Source organism: Babylonia areolata, chromosome 17, assembly GCF_041734735.1.
Source record: "Babylonia areolata isolate BAREFJ2019XMU chromosome 17, ASM4173473v1, whole genome shotgun sequence".
Lineage (NCBI taxonomy): Eukaryota > Metazoa > Mollusca > Gastropoda > Neogastropoda > Buccinidae > Babylonia > Babylonia areolata.
The window spans coordinates 13,783,641-13,802,396 of NC_134892.1; the positions used below are offsets into that span (position 1 = coordinate 13,783,641).

An 18,756-nucleotide genomic window follows, 5' to 3' on the forward strand; every position below is an offset into this window, starting at 1 on the left:
CAGTCCTCTCTTCTCCTCTACACAGACCCCTCGGATGTCCAGTGGGTGTCTGAAGGACCCAGCCTTTAGCTTCCGTCGTCAGAATTGTGGTATTCTTTGTCAACATTCACCTCTTCAGTATAAGAGCCTTCCGCTTGCAATATTTTGATGATGATAATTGGGGTGAAACGCTGTTAACGTCGTCCTCTTTCGCCGTTCGTATTGAGAGAGTTAATTAATATTCAAGTTTCAGTTTCTCAAGGAGGCATCACCGTGGTTATACGTCTTCTTCTTCCGCGTTTCCCGGGTCATGCTGTCAGATTGTCCATCCGGTCTGCAGCGCGAAGTCCGCCTTCCTCCGCAGTGCAGCAGGTGGTCCCCAGAGTTTCTCGCGGTGTTCCACCATACATGGCCAGGTCTTCCTCCTCAGTGCACCAAGATTGGGCAGAACTGTAGCACATGCTCTGGTGTCTGCGACCCGACTGCGGTCATACAAATCCATTGTACGCTGCACTACATCTGCTTGGCAGATGCTTGACTACGGCATTGCCCAACGCGCTGTATAGTCATTAGAGTGCATGCATATATATCTATATATTTGTGTGCTGTGCGATTCATATTTTGAACATAGCTCTGGTATTAGAAAATAAGAACAGATATGGATGTACAGGAATAGCAGTGAAGTTTCACCTAGGGAAATGGTACCGTTATAAAAAATCGGTTCATCTTTTGAACATAGCTCTTGTATAAGAAAATAAGAGCATATATCTCGTATATTTATCCCGTACTCCCCGGCTACCTGTATAGTAGGTAGTCTCTCTCTCTCTATATATCTTCTTGCGTTTATATGTCGCATCCTACGCTGAATATGGAAATATCGGCAGTGCACGCAGTCGACTTCCATTTTGCACATTTCGCTACTGCAGTGAAGGTATATAATTACAGTCACATGAAAAGCTAATGTACATACTTCTGTTTATTTTGTCGTTTTGAAAACCAGCAACGGCAACAACAACAATCAAAACAACCAAACAAACAAAACAAAAACGTTCATGATCCAGAATTGAGATTAGACTTTTTTGACTTCAGTCTTCAGTTTCCAGTTCCCTTCCCCCTCCCCACACCTAACCTTGTCGTCAGTCCCCCTCCACCCCCCCCACGACGCCACACACAGAGTGGCGCCTTCTTGTGTTCGTTGAAAAATCATTAAGCTAAAAAATGTCTCTGTGAATCAGAAAAGAAGAAAAGACAGATATTGAAGCGTCATTTCTGATGTGCATTATGACATGCAACAAGAACATCGACGAGTTGAGAGTAGTCTTCCAAAACTTTCAACGGGCGCAGATGTTTAAAAGAAAAAAAGAAGAAAAGACTGCAACTTTTGATCAGAGCCAGTTAGTTGCCGATGTTTGTCGAAAAATCACGAGAGAGCCCGGAGTCGGCTGTCGTCGAGAGTTATCCACCTTGAGTGAAATCTCCTGATCCAGAACTTGTTTCATAATTATAACATCTCATCTCTCTGATTCATGATTATGGCTTTCGTGGTTTGGAGAAATGGCAACAATTAATTGAACGATTAATTAATTAAACGCGCGATTAATTGAACTGATCTATCCAAAACGATTAATTCTGCGAACCTGCCATTTAAGGACGTGGAATATGACATGGACAATCTGACCAGTGTGCATGAAAAAGGATGGTTTTCTAAAAAAATATAAACCTCAGATTACACAATGAATTCCGTCAAATGACACATGTTGAAAAAAAGCGTCCATGAACAACGATTGAAAATCACTTTCAAGAAATAAAACAGTGGACAATTCAAAGGTCATTATATAAGCGTTCATGAACAACAAATGAAGGTAACTTTCATGAACTGAATCAGCGGATATTTAAAAGGTGATTATGTGGGATTAAGAAGAAGAATATACTGGTTCGCAAATTTCTGCTCGAAAACCCGCCTTCACAAAGTACACTAAGTATTTCTAGAGTTCATGGTGTTGGTGTCGTTGGTTTCTCGGAAGCGTTGTTTGTTTAACCCCCCGGGGGGGGACGGGCGGACATTGTATCCCTGTAGACATTTCCCAAGCCCCGTCAGTGACCCTGTGTTTGTATGTACATGTGAGCGTGCATGCGTAAGTGCTTGCGTGTCTCTCATCAGAAAACAGACACACACACACACACACACACACACACACACACACACACACACACACACACACACAAAACACAAAAAAAACCCAAACAAAAACAAAAACAAGAACCCCCCAAAAACCAAAAAACCCTACGTAATTTAGAAAAAGAAAAAAAAAAAATCGACATCATACCCTCCTGCCCTGCTGCCAGCAATCCACCTCCACCCCCACTTTCTACCCCCTGTCCCACCTCCGCTCTAACACACACACACACACACACACACACACACACACGCACGCACTCTCCCCCCACACCTCTCCCACACCACCACCTCCGCCTCCCGTCCCCCTCCCACCACTCGATTTCCCTTACCTCCTACTTTTACCTTCCGTTTCTCACGATTCCCAACGCACACATCTCCACCAACCCTCCTCCATTCAGTTAACGGAAGCTGGTCAGAGTGGACTCCCTGGACGCCTTGTTCCGCCTCCTGCGGTCCCGGCATGCAAGAGAGGACGCGCATATGCAGCAACCCCGCGCCCAACGACTGCGGGCGCACTTGCCCGGGCCCGAACAAAGAGACGCGCCCGTGCGACTCTGATGGAGATTGCTGTAGTGAGTGGCGCGAGTAGTATTTGTTGTGCTTTGTTTTTTATTTTGTTTCCCCCTTGAAAAAAAAAAAGAAAAAAGAAAAAAAGGGGGCATGGGGGTGGGGGATCGGGGAATCGCTTTTTTTTTTTTTTAAAATATTTTTTTTAAAGGCTTGGTTGATTTGTAGCACATAGAGTGGGTGTTCATTTGGGTTTTTTGTTTTGGTTTTTTGGTAGTTTTTTTTGTTTGAATTTGGGTTTTTAGACACTAATGTTTTGCTTATTTGTTAATGCGTATTTGTGTTGTTTTGGCAAGTTTGGGTTCTTAGATTGGATTGTATTTGTGAGAAAGACAATGAGAAGAGAGAGAGAGAGAGAGAGTGTGTGTGTGTTTCATGCATATTTGTAGCTTTTGTGTTTTGGGAGTGTATTTTGGGTTTTTGGGGTTTTTGTTTGTTTGTTTTTGTTTTTAACTTAATGTGTATTTGGGTAATTTCGCTTTTGGCTTGACTCATCCGAGGGCCGAGTTTGGTGGAAGTTTGATTTTGTTTACAGACTCTGTGTGTGTGTGTGTGTGTGTGTGTGTGTGTGTGTGTGTGTGTTTATTACTTTTTTTCTTTTCAATTTATATATATATATTTTATTGAATGTATGAATTATTTTTACTTTGTAATTTTTTTTACCACTTTCCGTTTCCTTTTCATTTTTTTGGTGTTTTGTTTTTTGTTTCATTGAAAAGGTGTTTTTCATCTCTATTTATTTATGTTTTTAATTTTAATTTTCTGTTTTATGCTGTTTCCATTTTCATACGTATCTTTGTCATCCTAGTCATTTCTTTATCACGAGAACCTTTTTTTTTTTCTTTTTTTTTTATAGTTTTTTTTTCTTCTTTTCTTTGCACAATCACAAACACCTTCTTTGCACCTTTAGAACCACCCTCTTTGCTCAGTCACAGCCATTCTTTGCACAGTTGGAGCTGCCGTCTTTGCACGGTTTTTATAGAACCACCGTCTTGGCAACAGTTAAATCCACCCAGTATGCACAGATGTCAATAACTTCTTGCACAGCCGCACACACCCTCTTTGCACAATCAGAATAGAATGGAATTCTTTTTCTTTCTTTTTTGCGAACTCTCACACGCATGATTTTGCCAAGTTTTAACAGCATGAAAGCTTCCTTTTCTTCGTCATCGTCGTCATCATCATCATCGTCATCGTCATTACTATCATCATCATTATCACCATCATCATCATCATCATCATCATCATCACCATCATCATGATCCTAATCACCCGAATCATTCTAATCACCACCCTAATCATCCTAATCATCATCATCCTAATCCTAATCATCATCTTCTCCTTTTTTTCTTCTTCTTCTTCCTCAGAATCACCATCTTTGCTTCATTCTTCTCTCAGGTCACCAAGCACTAACAGCATGAAGGCAGTCAGTTCACTCAAGGGAAATAATCTCTTTTCCTTCTTCTTCTTGATCCTCTTCGTCGTCGTCTTCTGCTTCTTCTGTAAACGTATTTCCACGGTTTACTTACACACAGTCATAGAAGAAGCACTCTTGTTGTGATAATAATAATAATGACATCAAAAGTGATGATGGTGACGGTGATGATGATGGCGACGATGATGACTGTTAGAAAAAACAAACAAACATGCAAACAAAACAACACATTATCAATATAACCTGCCTTTAAGAACAGCAGCAGCAACAATAGCTAAAACAACAACAGCAGCACCAGTTGTAAAAGCAATGAAAAACACGAATGATGATGATAATGATGGTAATGATACTAATACTAATAGAAAGAAGGGGGGCGGGAAGGGGGAGGGCCGGGTGGGCGGGGGGGTGGCGGCGGGGGGGGACTACAAAAAGTGGTGACTGAAGGAGGGAGCGTTTGGGGAAAAAGAGGGAGGAGACTTAAGGAATGGAGTAACATAACCAAAAACAGAAAAAATGGGGGGTGGGGGTGGGGGAAGAATGAAGAGGGAAGGTAGTTAGCACAGGGATGAAGAGGAAAGAAAAAAGAGGAAAAAAGAGTAACACAGGGAAGAAGAGGGGAAAGACGGAAGTTGGGGAGCAGAGGAGCGTAGAGGAAAGAAAGTGGAGGAGGTGGAAGAGGAAGAGAGGAGGAAAGAAGAAGGATAAAAAGGGGGAGAGAACGAAGATATAGATAAGAGGAAAGTACCAGGAAAGGAAGAGAAAAGAAGGGAAGAAGAGGAACAGAAGAAAGGGGGTGAACAGAAGGTGAAAGGAAGAAGAGAAAGGTAAAATAGCGGAGATGACGAGAAAAAGAAAGAAAGAAAGAAAGAAATGAATAAAGAGGGAAGGGGGTGAAAGGAAAAGAGGGAAGGTAGTCAGCAGAGGAGTGTCGAGGAAGGAAAGAAGAGGAAATGAAAGAAGAAGAAAGGAGGGAAGGAGAGGAAAAGAGGGTAGAAGAAGAAGAAAAAAAAGGGGGTGGGGGGTGGGAGAGAACGAAGATATAGATAAGAGGAAAGTACCAGGATAAGCAGAGGAAAAGAGGGAAGAAGAAGGATAAAAAGGGGAGAGAACGAAGATATAGATAAGAGGGAAGTACCAGGATAAGAAGATGGAAGAGGGGTGAAAGGAAAAGAGGGACGATGCTGAACAGAAGGATGTGGGTGAAAGAGATAAAAGAAAGATGTGGAGGATGAAGGAAGAAAGAGAGGGAGGGGGTGGGTAGAAGAGAGAAGAGTAGAGAAAGATGACAGTAATAATAATGATGACTTTGTTGTTATTGTTCTGGTTGTTGTAGCTGTTGGTATTGTGTGAGTTTATGATGACTTTGTTGTAATTGTTCTGGTTGTTGTAGCTGTTGGTACTGTGTGAGTTTATGATGGCTTTGTTGTAATTGTTCTGGTTGTTGTAGTTGTTGGTATTGTGTGAGTTTATGATGACTTTGTTGTTATTGTTCTGGTTGTTGTAGCTGTTGGTACTGTGTGAGTTTATGATGCTTTGTTGTAATTGTTATGATGACTTTGTTGTAATTGTTCTGGTTGTTGTAGCTGTTGGTATTGTGTGAGTTTATGATGACTTTGTTGTTATTGTTCTGGTTGTTGTAGCTGTTGGTATTGTGTGCGTTTATGATGACTTTGTTGTTGTGGTTGTTGTAGCTGTTGGTAATGTGATGATAAAGCATGTAGAATATAATATGTGCAGTTTTAACTAACCCCCTTAATGAATGAAGTTTAACATGTTGTCGTGTGTAGTATTGGATTTCATACTGGTTTGATATTTTTTAAAGTGTGCTCCCATGGTTGATAGTTAGACGTATGTATGCTCGCACCAGCACGTACATCTTGTTCCTAACAACGTGATAATGTCTCTGTGTCTTGCACCACTATTTTGTTTCAGATGTGTTGTTGATACATTTCAGTAACATGGTGATTCTGCTGTATCTGTGTTTTTGTTGTTGTTGTTTTTTTCTAACTGAAGGTGGGTTTTTGATTTTTTTTTTTGTGTGTGTGCGCGTTTTGTTTAAAAAAAAAAAAAAGCAATCATATAAAGATTACATAACTGCTGTCCCCCAACTCAAGACCTCTATGAAAAAAAGAAAGAGAGAGAGAAGAGAGAGAGAGAGAGAGAGAGAGAGAGAGAGAGAGATGCACCCGGCCATACACAAAAAACCCATCAGTCATGACGCTGACTGTTCACTATTTGAAATTTCTTGTTCTTGTTCTGCTAATTCTTCTCCTTATCCTCATGCTTCTTCTCCTCCTGCTTCTTCTCCTCCTCCTTCTTCTCCTACTCCTTCTTCTCCTCCTCCTCCTTCTTCTCCTCCTCCTTCTCCTACTCCTCCTTCTTCTCCTTCTCCTCCTTCTTCTCCTACTCCTCCTTCTCCTCCTCCTCCTTCTTCTCCTCTTCCTTCTCCGACTTCCCTCCCTCCTCCTCCCTCTTATTCTTTTTCTTTTCCTCCTCCTCCTCTTCCATCGTCGTCTTCTTCTTCTTTACCATCTCCTCTATCCTTCCTTCTGCGAAGAGTCTTTAGGGCGCCGCTCATAACTGTTCACCAAGTCTTGTCGGCACAATGTCAAAGCCTGGAACTCACTTTGAAATTTACTAAACAAGAAAAAACAACAACCCCAAAAACCCTAACAAAATGGTAATAAGGAAACAACAGCGCGTGCATGGAAAAATCATCTCATGCCAACAAGAACAACAGCAACAACAACAACAAAAACAGGAGAGGGAAGAAGAGAAAAAAATGACAAAGATAGAAATGTCTTTGGACGAAGAATTGGACGCCAGCGCAGAAGAATATGATGACAAAGAAGAAGCAGAAGAAGAAGAAGAAGACAGCGAGAGACAGCGTTGAAGATTTAGCACGATCAAAGAAAAGGAGAATAGTCAAAGAAGCAGCAGCAGCAGCAGAAGAAGAAGAAGAAGAAGGAAGAAAAGGAGAAGTTAGAAGACTCTACTTACTGATCAGTGCTGTCCATCAAGCCACCATTTCAGTCCCACCCGAAAACCCATCATCATCATCACCATCACCATCATCATCATCATCATCATCATCACGGACAACAACAGCAACGATGATGATAAAACCACCTGACTCGAGCACAGTCACTGAACGCTTTGAAGGAGAAAAAGATCTATATAATACACGAACATATATAATACCCACCAACTCGGCGACCGATCACCCCCTTCCCCCCCCAACTCTCCCCGTCCCCCCACAACAACAACAACAACAACAAAACCTTCCCCCTTGACCCCACCCCACTATGCCCCCACTCCACACTAGTACTGTATGACAACAGTTCACGGCGAGTGGAGCATGTGGAGCTCTTGGAGCATGTGCCCAGTCACGTGCGGGAGGAGCACGGTGACCCGTATGCGCTCGTGCTCCGACCCTTCGCCCAACCACTGCGGCCGCCACTGTCACGGGCCCGAACAGGACACTAGGCCGTGCTACAGCGGGCTCGAGTGCTGTGGTAAGGTAGTCGTCTCTCGATCATTTTCTTTTTTTTTGGGGGGGTAGGGGTGGGGGTGTACCTGACAAATAACCGACAACGACAGAACTCGCACACGCACGCGCACACTCACACTTAAGTGCATCAAGTTGTGAATTAAAAAAATCTATATATCTATCTACCTGTCTACCTGTCTGTCTATCTAAAGAGAAAAGGTGGAATAAAGACGATGAAAGAACGCCTGCCGTCGTCTTCACCTGTCTTCGTTCAAAGCATCAGACTGCAAGAATAAGCGATCCCAGCGAAAAGAAAAAAACAACAACAACTCCGATACGGCTTCGTTTGTGAACCGTCACCCCCCCCCCCCTCCGCCCCTTCCTTACCCCCCCCCCACCTCCCCCGTCCCCCTATCCACGCCCACCGTCCTTATACACAGGCACACAAGTACGCTACGCGACGGAAAACAAATCGAAAGAGCCCTGTCGAGTAGGATCTAAGTAGTTTCGGGTTTCCGGTTATGGTTTTTTTTTTTTTTTAAATTTTTTAATATTTTTTTTTAGAGAGTTGTGAGTAGCAACTGAGCAAGCAGCAACAACTCGGTTTCTGTTGTTTAAAATCAGTCCATGTTTTCGGTGTACGATTGCATGAATTGTGCCTGGTTCTTCAATTTATGGTTTTTCATGCATGCCCATGGCAGTTTCACACGTTTCATACTTTTGAAAAGCGCCGAATAAACTCCACAGGCATTCTGAGCTAGAGCTGGCTCTCGAAACAAACGAACATGATGGAAAAACACTGACCGGAAGTTGTGTGTTAAAAAAAATCAATTCTCGTTTAATATACGGTACCTTTACTTGATTGAAAGAAAAAAGTGCAGACAAAATTATCAATTAATATTCTAGCCGATTTATGATTACAGAATTATTTCACCGATCACATGGGAAATGGTGTTTTGGAGTTATGACAATTCCGTAACTTTCCCCAAGAATAACACAGCAAAAAACCAAAAATCTAGGAATCGCTAAAGCGTTTCTGTTTATTATTATCATCATTAAAAAAAAGTTTGGTTTAGCTCGGTTGTGTTTTTTTGTGTTATTGTTGTTTGATTTGGTTTTGGTTTTTTTCTTTTGTGGTGTGTGTGTGTGTGTGTGTGTGTGTGTGTGGGTGGGGGAGTGGGGGTGGTTTGTGTGTGTGTGTGTGTGTGTGGGGGGGGGGGGGGGGGGGCTGTTTTGTGTGACAGATCCTGTTGGAGTATCAACTGACTCACGAAGGCTTTTTCCTCTCACGATTCGACTCTCAGTGTATTTGATGTCAATTAACTAGTTGCATGATTTGTTAGCATTAACAGCCTGTTCTGATAGTAACATACCCGTTTGTATTATATAACATGTGTGTGATCATAATCTGTAGCGTAGATAACCATAATACACACCACTTCCATATAATCGTGTAACGCAGAAACTATTAAAATATCACCCTAAAGACCAGCACAGCAATATATATATATATATATCTATATATCTTGCCCTTTCTCTTGCTTTCCATTATTATTATTATTTGTTGTTGTTGTTCTTCTTCTTATCATGAATTATTATTATCATTACTATCGTTTTCATTTTTGTTATTTTCAAACTTGTTATTCGAATTGTTGATCGGTAAGTTATATCCTTTTATGTGTTTCTCAGAGGAAGGAAAAAGGGATTTTTTGGGGGGTAGTGGGGATGGGTGTTGAAGGGGGACGTGGAGAGCGGTGTTCCTGTTGTTGTTGTTGGGAAGTTAGCATTTAGACGGGGGAGGGGGGAGGGCAACTTTTCTGTGTCGGTTGCAAAATAATGTTTACGAAAAAAAAAAATCTTCATTTTTTTTTTTTGCTATCTGTTTGGCTTTTTTTTGGTCGTTGTTTCACTGGGAAGGTGTAATGTTAATGCATTTGTTTCGTTTCGTTGAGTTTTTGCTGTCTTTCCACCACGTGTTTTGTGTAATGAAGCAGAACCATTGTATTGTCGAAGAAACCAGACATTACGGGGACGTACAGAAGACATAATATCTAACCACTATAGTTGATTACGTTGCATTGGAATCATTTGGTTGGCTTTATTTATTTATCCAGAGATATGGGCAGAAGTGTATGATATAAAATGGATATATCAAGGTGTTGTGTGTTTGTGATTTATGTTGTTCTTGTTGTTTTTGTTTGTTTGTTGAATGAGTAATTTCTTATCGCCGTGCTTTCCAACCAACAATATGTCTCTTGTAACCAAATAACAAGTGTTGCTTTTTATTTACAGACACAGGCGGTCTCTTTTTTTAAGTATCCCCACAGTAAACAGCGAAAATACTCAGTCTCCCGAATTTGCTACTGCAAACAACCAAACTGAGGATCGATGACCTCAGATACAGAATGAAAAACAACCCACAGACAGACTAATAACAGTGTTATGAATGAAATTTAATGTGAATTTGAGCAACTGCACAGCGAAGAAAGTTCTCAACAACAAAAAAGAAGCGAGAGAGAGATAGAGAGAGAGGGAGAAAGAAAAAAAAGGAGTGAGAGAGGGACGGAGAAAGAGAGAGAGAGACGGAGAGAGCGAGGATAGGAAGACAGACAGAAAATCAATAACAGAAAGGCTGAAACAAAAAAGGTAGTTTTGGGCACGAATAATACACCATACTTTGTTGATCCCTGGCAGTCGACGGAAACTGGGGCTATTGGGGCCAATGGACGCCTTGCACGGCCACGTGCGATTCCGGCACGAGAGAGCGAAGGCGTCAGTGTGACAGTCCTCGGCCCAACCACTGTGGTGCTTCGTGTCCAGGAAGTGACGTCATGACGGAAATGTGCAGAAACTTGCAGCCCTGTCGACCCAAACAGTGCGGTAAGTCAGCCAGCCAGTTGTCATATCTGGTCTCGTGAAGACGATGGACTTGTGACTGTTGATTTGATTTGGTTTGATTTGATATGGGTACTTGTATATCGCCTGTCCTCGGTCGGAGATCAAGTTCTAAGCGCTTTACGCTTTACAAACTCGGGGGTCATTTGCACAACAAGCTGCCTAACTGGGTTGAGTTGACTGATGGCTGCCATTGGGCGCTCATCATCATTCACTCCCTGTGTCATTCAGTCATATTTCAGGCACGCACACATATACACACACATACACACATGTAACACTTTACGTGTATGGCCGTCTTTTTGTTTATTTACACCACCATGTAGGCAGCCATACTCAATTTTCGGGGGTGTGTGCACGGTAGGTATGTTCTTGTTTCCATGACCCACCGAACGCAAAATGGATTTGCGATGGTTGGGGTTAAGACGCTTAGCTGCCAATATAGAGAGTCGCCCGCTCGCTTGTGTGCAGATGTGCCCGTCTGGGGTCCATGGGAGCCTTGGAGCAGGTGCCCGGTCACGTGCGGCCGAAGCACGCAGATGCGCACGAGACGATGCATCCGCCCACGAGAGATGTGCGACTGGACGCCGCAGCACTGCAGCGGCGAGGCGGTGGAGAGTCAGGAGTGCGGCACCGGACGCGATTGTTGTGGTGAGCTTCCTCCTCCTCCTCCCCTCTTCTTCCTCCTCCTCCCCTTTGTCTTCTTCTTCTTCCTCTTCTCCATCCTCATCCTCTTCCTCCTCCCTCCCCCTGCTGCTGCTTCTCTTCTCTCTTCCTCCTCCTCCTGTTCTTCCCTTTATCCCTTCGTCTCCTCTCTTCCTTACCCTCTTCATCTTCCTCTTCCTTCTTCTCTTCTTCCTCCCTTTGCTGTTTCTTCTTTTCTATTCTCTTCTCTCTTTCTCCTCCTCTTCCTTCTCATCTGCCTTTTCCTCCTCCTCCTCCTCTTCCCTTTCCTCCTCCCTTTGCTCCACTTCATCTTCCGTCCTCTTCCTTCTTCTCCTGCTGTTGCTTCTCTTTTCTCTTCTCTCCTCCTCTTCTTCTTCCTCCTCCTCCTCTTCTCTCTTCCTCCTCCTCTTCTTCTTCCTCCTCTTCTCTCTTCCTCCTCCTCTTCTTCTTCCTCCTCTTCTCTCTTTCTCCTCCTCTCTCCTCCTCTCTCTTCTTCTTCCTCCTCCTCTTCTCTCTTCCTCCTCCTCTTCTTCTTCCTCCTCTTCTCTCTTCCTCCTCCTCTTCTCTCTTCCTCCTCCTCTTCTTCTTCCTCCTCCTCTTCTCTCTTCCTCCTCCTCTTCTTCTTCCTCCTCTTCTCTCTTCCTCCTCCTCTTCTCTCTTCCTCCTCCTCTTCTTCTTCCTCCTCCTCCTCCTCTTCTTCCTCCTCCTCACTAAGCTGTTTATCCCTGTATCTCTTATTCATCTTCCTTCTCCTCTTCCCCCTCCTTCCTTTGCTGTTCCTCCTTTTCTTTTCTCTTTTTTTCTTCTTCCTCCTCCTCCTCCTCATTTTTCTCTTCCTCCCCCTTCTCATCTTCCTACTCCTCTTCTTCCTTCCCCTCGTCCTTCTCTTCCTTATTGTCCTCTATTTGCTGTTCCTCCTCTTCTCTCTTCCTCCTCCTCCTCCTCCTCCTCACTAAGCTGTTGCTACTCATCATCTTCTTTTCCTCTGCTCCACTTCTTCTTGGGTGTACATTTTCATTTCCGGTATCAGAAACTTTGATCTGTATGGTAGTTCGTTTTGTTTTATGAATTATTATAGAAAAAAAAAATCGTATTTAGACAGTGAATCTTACTGAAGTTATTCATTAAAAGATATGTTATATAAGAAAAGATAAAGAAAAATAAGTTTTATGGACTTGGAAAAAAAAGAAGAAAAGAAGAAAAAAAAATTCCTCGTCTTTTTCAACTGAAGGTGTTGTTTTTTCCCATTATGATTTCTTAAAAAGAAAAGAAAAAAAATCGGCCCACACAGAGAAATGAACGACACGAGGCTGAATGGAAATAACCGTTCCAGCTTTCCTAACCGTCCTGCTGTGATTCACACTGAGAAAGGAGGAATGTGGCAGAATGGTTAAGACACTCGCCTGCCAGTGCAGAGTTCTTGAAGGTCTGGGTTCGAATCCCTGCTCTCGCCCTTTCTCCCAAGTTTGACTGGAAAATCGAAGTAAGCGTCTAGTCGTTCGGATGAGAGGATAAACCAAAGTCCCGTGTGCAGCACGCACTTGGCGCACAGAAAAAAGGACCCATGGCAACAAAAGTGTTGTCCTCTGGCAAAATTAAGTAGGTGAAATCCACTCTGACAGGCATATATATATATATATATATATATATATATATGCATACACTCAAGGCCTGACGAAGTGCGTTGGGTTATGCTGCTGGTCAGTCATCTGCCTAGCAGATGTTGTGTAGCGTATATGGATTTGTCCGAACGCAGTGACGCCTCCTTGAGAAACTGAAATTGAAACCGTGATTCACTCTGTGCGTGGGTGTGCGCGTGGGTGCGTGCGCGTGCTGACTTTGACTTTAACTTCAAAAAGTGCACGGCAACTGGGGATACTGGGGCCCTTGGTCTATGCCCTCCGTCTCGTGCGGCACGGGCCGTCGCACGCGCCGACGTCGCTGCGACAGTCCCCAGCCCAACGAATGCGGACGCCCGTGCGAGGGACCACGGGAGGAAGACGACCCCTACTACGACACCCGCGTACCTTGCCCGCCCGACTGCGGTGAGAGGGTGGTGGGGTGGTGGTGGTTCGGGGTGGGGGTGATGGGATATCAGGATCGGGCACGATGAGGGGTTGAAAGGGTGGTGGCGAAGGGGAGGAGGGGGGGCTTTGGGGGGGAGGGGAGTTGAGTTTTTGAAGGGTGGAGAAGGGTAGAGTTGAGTTTGAAGGGTGGAGAAGGGAAGAGTTGAGTTTGAAGGGTGGAGAAGGGTGGAGCTGAGTTTGAAGGGTGGAGAAGGGTAGAGTTGAGTTTGAAGGGTGGAGAAGGGTGGAGTTGAGTTTGAAGGGTGGAGAAGGGTAGAGTTGAGTTTGAAGGATTGCGAAGTGTAGAGTTGAGTTTGAAGGATTGCGAAGGGCGGAGTTGAGTTTGAAGTATTGCGAAGGGTGGAGTTGAGTTTGAAGCGTGGAGAAGGGAAGAGTTGAGTTTGAAGGGTGGAGAAGGGAAGAGTTGAGTTTGAAGGGTGGAGAAGGGAAGAGTTGAGTTTGAAGAGTGGAGAAGGGTGGAGTTGAGTTTGAAGGGCGGCGAAGGTTTGAGTTGAGTTTGAAAGGTGGAGAAGGGAAGAGCTGAGTTTGAAGGGTGGAGAAGGGAAGAGCTGAGTTTGAAGGGTGGAGAAGGGTGGAGTTGAGTTTGAAGGGCGGCGAAGGTTTGAGTTGAGTTTGAAGGGTGGAGAAGGGAAGAGTTGAGTTTGAAGGGTGGAGAAGGGAAGAGTTGAGTTTGAAGGGTGGAGAAGGGAAGAGTTGAGTTTGAAGAGTGGAGAAGGGTGGAGTTGAGTTTGAAGGGTAGAGAAGGGTGGAGTTGAGTTTGAAGGGTGGAGTTGAGTTTGAAGGATGGAGAAGGGTAGAGTTAAGTTTGAAGGGTAGAGTTGAGTTTGAAGGGTGGAGAAGGGTAGAGTTGAGTTAGAAGGGTGGAGTTGAGTTTGAAGGGTGGAGTTGAGTTTGAAGGGTAGAGTTGAGTTTAAAGGGTGGAGAAGGGTAGAGTTAAGTTTGAAGGGTGGAGTTGAGTTTGAAGGGTGGAGAAGGGAAGAGTTGAGTTTGAAGGGTGGAGAAGGGTAGAGTTGAGTTTGAAGGGTGGAGAAGGGAAGAGTTGAGTTTGAAGGGTGGAGAAGGGTGGAGTTGAGTTTGAAGGGTGGAGAAGGTTAGAGTTGAGTTTGGTAAAGGGTAGAGTTTAAAGGTGGTGAAGTATGGCTGCCTGCATGGCTGGGTGAAAACGGTCAGACATGTAAAAGCCTACTCGCGTACATACGAGTGAATGTGGGAGTTGCAGCCCACGAACGAAGAAGAAGAAACTGACGCAGTCACCTCACCCCCCCTCTGTGTGCAGAGGACAGGACCTGGGGACCTTGGGGTGCATGGAGCCAGCCACGTGTCACGTGTGGTCCCTACACCAGAGAGCGTCGGCGAAGCTGCAACCGGCCGACCTATGGTCGTGACTGCGGTCTGCAGACGTGTCCTGGGCCTGAATATGAGCGTGTACCTGCCGACACGGGCGTCCCGTGCATTCCTTGCGGTAATTAATTAAATTGATTTGTGTGTGTGTGTGTGTGTGTGTGTGTGTGTGTGAAGATTGTTAAAAACAATAATCCCTTTCATAATTATTAGGGTGTGCAGACCCACTTTCGTCTGATTTTCGTAGAGGTTCCCTGGTTATTTTTTTAAGCAAGAACCGCGTGCGCATGCGCGTCTCCACTTCCTATATTTTTGCAAGTTTTCAAGATATATTTGGTTTTATAAATGCACCCATTATTTCCTTTAATCTTATGTGTTCATTTTGAGTGTGTTTCTTGTCAGAAGCTGCCATTACGTAATCGAACTGATCCATTTGTAAACTCTGTCAAAATGTTGTCCGAACAAAGGCAGTGCAAACTCAGAGAAGCTAGTTACGGTGGTGGGCTGCCCATGTCGTCATATGACCTACATCTCGCTCTGCGAGCGACTAAAATTCCACCACAAAAGTGGGCTGCGCACCTTCCTTTTGCCCCTTTTTATCATCTCGTCGTTCGTTTCTGGTGAGGCGATAACAGGCTGGTGTTTAGGCACTTGGTATGTGGCTGACCAATGGATATTTGGTGTTAACATTGTTACCAACAATAATCCTTTTGAATATTGCCATTTAGTTTTTCATCTTGGGTCGACTGACGCGAACGTTGACGACAAGAACTTGACCCGCCTTGTGCAGGTGACTGGAGCTGGGGCCCGTGGAGTTCATGGACCCAGCCACGTGTCACGTGCGGCGCGGACAGCAGGGAGCGCCGGCGCACGTGCAGCCCTCCCACCTATGGCCGCGACTGCGGTCGCCAGAGATGTCGTGGGCCTGACTTCGAGCGCGTTCCTTTCGACACTGGCATCCCCTGCATTCGATGTGGTGAGGTTTTCAGCGGAATGGTTGGGTGAGGAGTAACGGGTAATCGCGATAGGCTGGTTAGTGATGACCCACGTGCCGTCAATCAAGTGATTATTATTGTGTGTGCGTGTGTGTGTGTGTGTGGGTGGGTGCTGGGGGTGTGATAGTCCAGTTTTAGTTATCTGTGTGGGTTTATGAGTGTGTGTGTGTGTGTGTGTGTTTTGGGGTTGTGTGTGTCTGTGTTTCTCTCTCTGTCTGTCTGTGTGGTAAAAAATGATATTGGCATTTGCTCAGCTACCGCAATTGGAAAAGAAATGACACCCGGAAGGCTGGTATAGTTATCAGTAAGCCATTTCTGGTCGTATCCTTCACGATCACCTGATAAAAGTTCAAAGCCCAGGGTCGTTTCAGCAAAACAGTATAAGGAAAAAAGTCACGATAAAGCATTGACCTTTATTTCAGATTTCGCTTGGAATTGTCTATATACATTTTTGTTAAATCAGTACCCATATACCATATATTAAGAATATTTGTATGCAATTAACACGTTGCTGCTGTAGTTAGTATTATTGTTTCTGTTCTGTCCAGGTTATCTTTTTTCTGACAAATAAATAGTGTTATGCTGTCTTTAAATCCGGTCTGCCAGTGAACAGAGAATGATTCAATAAAGTCTTGCGGATCAGGAGGCTAAAGGAAACGAACCGTCTTTGATCCGGAAATACGGTTTAATCTGGAATGCACACAACCTCTTATTGATAAGAGTGGAAAGTGTTTATCTCGTGTTTTCTTTTCTTTCCTTTCTTTCCAAATTGCATATTGGCAGGCAAAGTATTTCAAACCAGAGAAAATGAATTTGTTGAAGTTTCCCATGAAAACACACACACACACACACACAACCGAAACACAGGGCTATAACACATTAACGTTTTGAGCCAAAAAGATAGCAGTTCAGTGTGTGGAGAACTCTTGAATGAGATAAAGTATTCATCTCGCATTACATTTTCCTTTTTTTAATTTTTTTTTATTATTGCACCTTCAAGTGAACACATAACATTGCTTCTTGCCATTCAACCTTTCACTGTTAGTTCATTAGCTACGGATACAGATGTTGGTTGATATAACTGCTCCAGTCCAGAAATGCAGGAGTGACCAACCCATGAATTAATTTTAGTTTTGTGTTGTTGTTGTCGTTGTGGTTCTTTTCTTTCTTTGTGTGGTAATTTTGTTGAGCATAAATCACAGTGACCCATTTGCTTCCGGCTTTCCCTGCCCTGACTGAAGGAATGGCTTGACTGGGTTCACACTGACACAGGTATCTCCCATGTGCAGAGGACAGGAGCTGGGGCCCTTGGAGTTCATGGACCCAGCCGCGTGCCACCTGTGGCACCGACAGCAGAGAGCGTCGGCGCACGTGCAACCCGCCTTCCTATGGTCGTGACTGCGGTTTGCAGAGGTGTCCTGGGCCTGACTCAGAGCGCGTGCCTTTCGACACGGGCATCCCATGCATTGTGTGCAGTAAGTTTCAGTTTCACTTTCTCAAGGAGGCGTCATTGCGTTCGGACAAATCCATATACGCTACACCACATCCACTGGGCAGATGCCTGACAGCAGCATAATCCAACGCTTGAGTGCATGCTTATATATTTGTGTACCTATCAGAGTGGATTCCTTTTCACATAATTTTGCCAGAGGACAACACTTTTGTTGCCATGGGTTCTTTTTCAGTGCGACAAGTGCGTGCTGCGCACGGGACCTCGGTTTCTCGTGTCATCCGAAAGACTAGACGCTCAGTTTCATTTTCCAGTCAAACTTGGGAGAAAGGGCGAGAGAGGGATTCGAACCCACACCCTCACGGACTCTGCATATTGGCAGCTGAGCATCTTAACCATTCTGCTACCTACTCCTGTATGTAGTATGGCTTTTGACTGTCCAGAATTTGCATTTCTTTTCTTTTAATTGCAAACAAGAAAAAATGAGGTCATGACGTTTCAAATCCAGACATGTTCTGGAGCCAGATCCTCAACGAAATAAACCATTCATGATCCGAAAATACAGCTTAATCCGGAAGACTTACAACCTATCATTGGTATGACTGTGAAGATTCCCTCCCCACTTTATTCAATCCAGGGCATTCCAGGAATCATCTGTGATACCCAGTCTGGATCACTTTGCAAAATCAGGAACGACTGTCTGATAAGTTCAGTGTGTGTGTGTGTGTGTGTGCGCGCGCGCGTGCGTATGATTGTATATATGTACATATACATATATATATATATATAGCTATTTCATCAAATATTGCTGATTTCTTTTCACCCAATAATGAGCACCGAATGGCAGACGTCAGTCGGCTATACCCAGGTGGGCAGCTTGTTGTGCAAATGACCCCTCCTTTGTATAGCGTTCAGAGCTTGATCTCCGACCGAGGATAGGCGCTATGTTTAAGTATCCATATGAAATGAAATTAAATGTTCTGCTTTTTTTTTTTTCGTTTGACCAATTGATTTGGATCCTCTCACTGACCAGTGTTCTCACTCAGGACTGATCCACTCACTCAGACACTGACAGACAGGTGGGTTGACTGACCACACTGACACAGCGTCCTCCTTCCTGTGCAGTGGACAGGAGCTGGGGACCTTGGGGTCCGTGGAGCCAGCCGCGTGTCACCTGTGGTCCCGACTCTCGAGAGCGTCGGCGTAATTGCCGCCCCCCTGCCTTCGGTCGTGACTGTGGTCAGAAGATTTGTCCCGGGGTTGACTTTGAGCAGATGCCTTACGTGGGCATACCTTGCCCACGGTGTGGTAAGGATTTGACTGGAGCGAAAACAGTTATTTTTACTGATACTTGTTTGTTTTTATCAAATCACAAATACACGAATAAGAACATGAAAGCCTTGTGTTTAGGCTAAGCTGCTGGAAAGGTACTGAAAGGGGTGTAATCTATATTTGTGTTTTCCTTTGCTGTATAAGGGGAAGAATCCATCGAATTTGCAGCTTTTCTCTTGCTTGCGTGATGATTGTCATCACACTCACACACACACACACACACACACACACACACACACACACACACATCAAGCAGTTTTTTTTGCTTGCGTTGTTTTGGCAGTGGCAACAATCTGTTAGGGATAATTCTTTGTTGAATGTCAAGGACGTTACAAATTCA

At 44.2% G+C, this 18,756-nt stretch overlaps 1 protein-coding gene across 9 annotated transcripts in view; it reads left to right on the forward strand.

The window, feature by feature from the left end:
- LOC143291670 (SCO-spondin-like) overlaps nt 1-18,756 on the forward strand; it is a 125,465-nt gene that overhangs the window by 86,237 nt on the left and 20,472 nt on the right. For 7 of the 9 annotated variants that reach the window (XM_076601678.1, XM_076601679.1, XM_076601677.1 and 4 more), the window contains exons 5-12: nt 7,502-7,675; nt 10,345-10,530; nt 11,017-11,196; nt 13,071-13,256; nt 14,575-14,760; nt 15,430-15,615; nt 16,924-17,109; nt 18,210-18,392. In XM_076601678.1, coding sequence (XP_076457793.1) covers nt 7,502-7,675; nt 10,345-10,530; nt 11,017-11,196; nt 13,071-13,256; nt 14,575-14,760; nt 15,430-15,615; nt 16,924-17,109; nt 18,210-18,392 — 1,467 coding nt within the window. The remainder of the gene's footprint in view (nt 1-7,501; nt 7,676-10,344; nt 10,531-11,016; nt 11,197-13,070; nt 13,257-14,574; nt 14,761-15,429; nt 15,616-16,923; nt 17,110-18,209; nt 18,393-18,756) is intronic. The other 2 variants (XM_076601674.1, XM_076601680.1) reach the window with 2 other exon arrangements.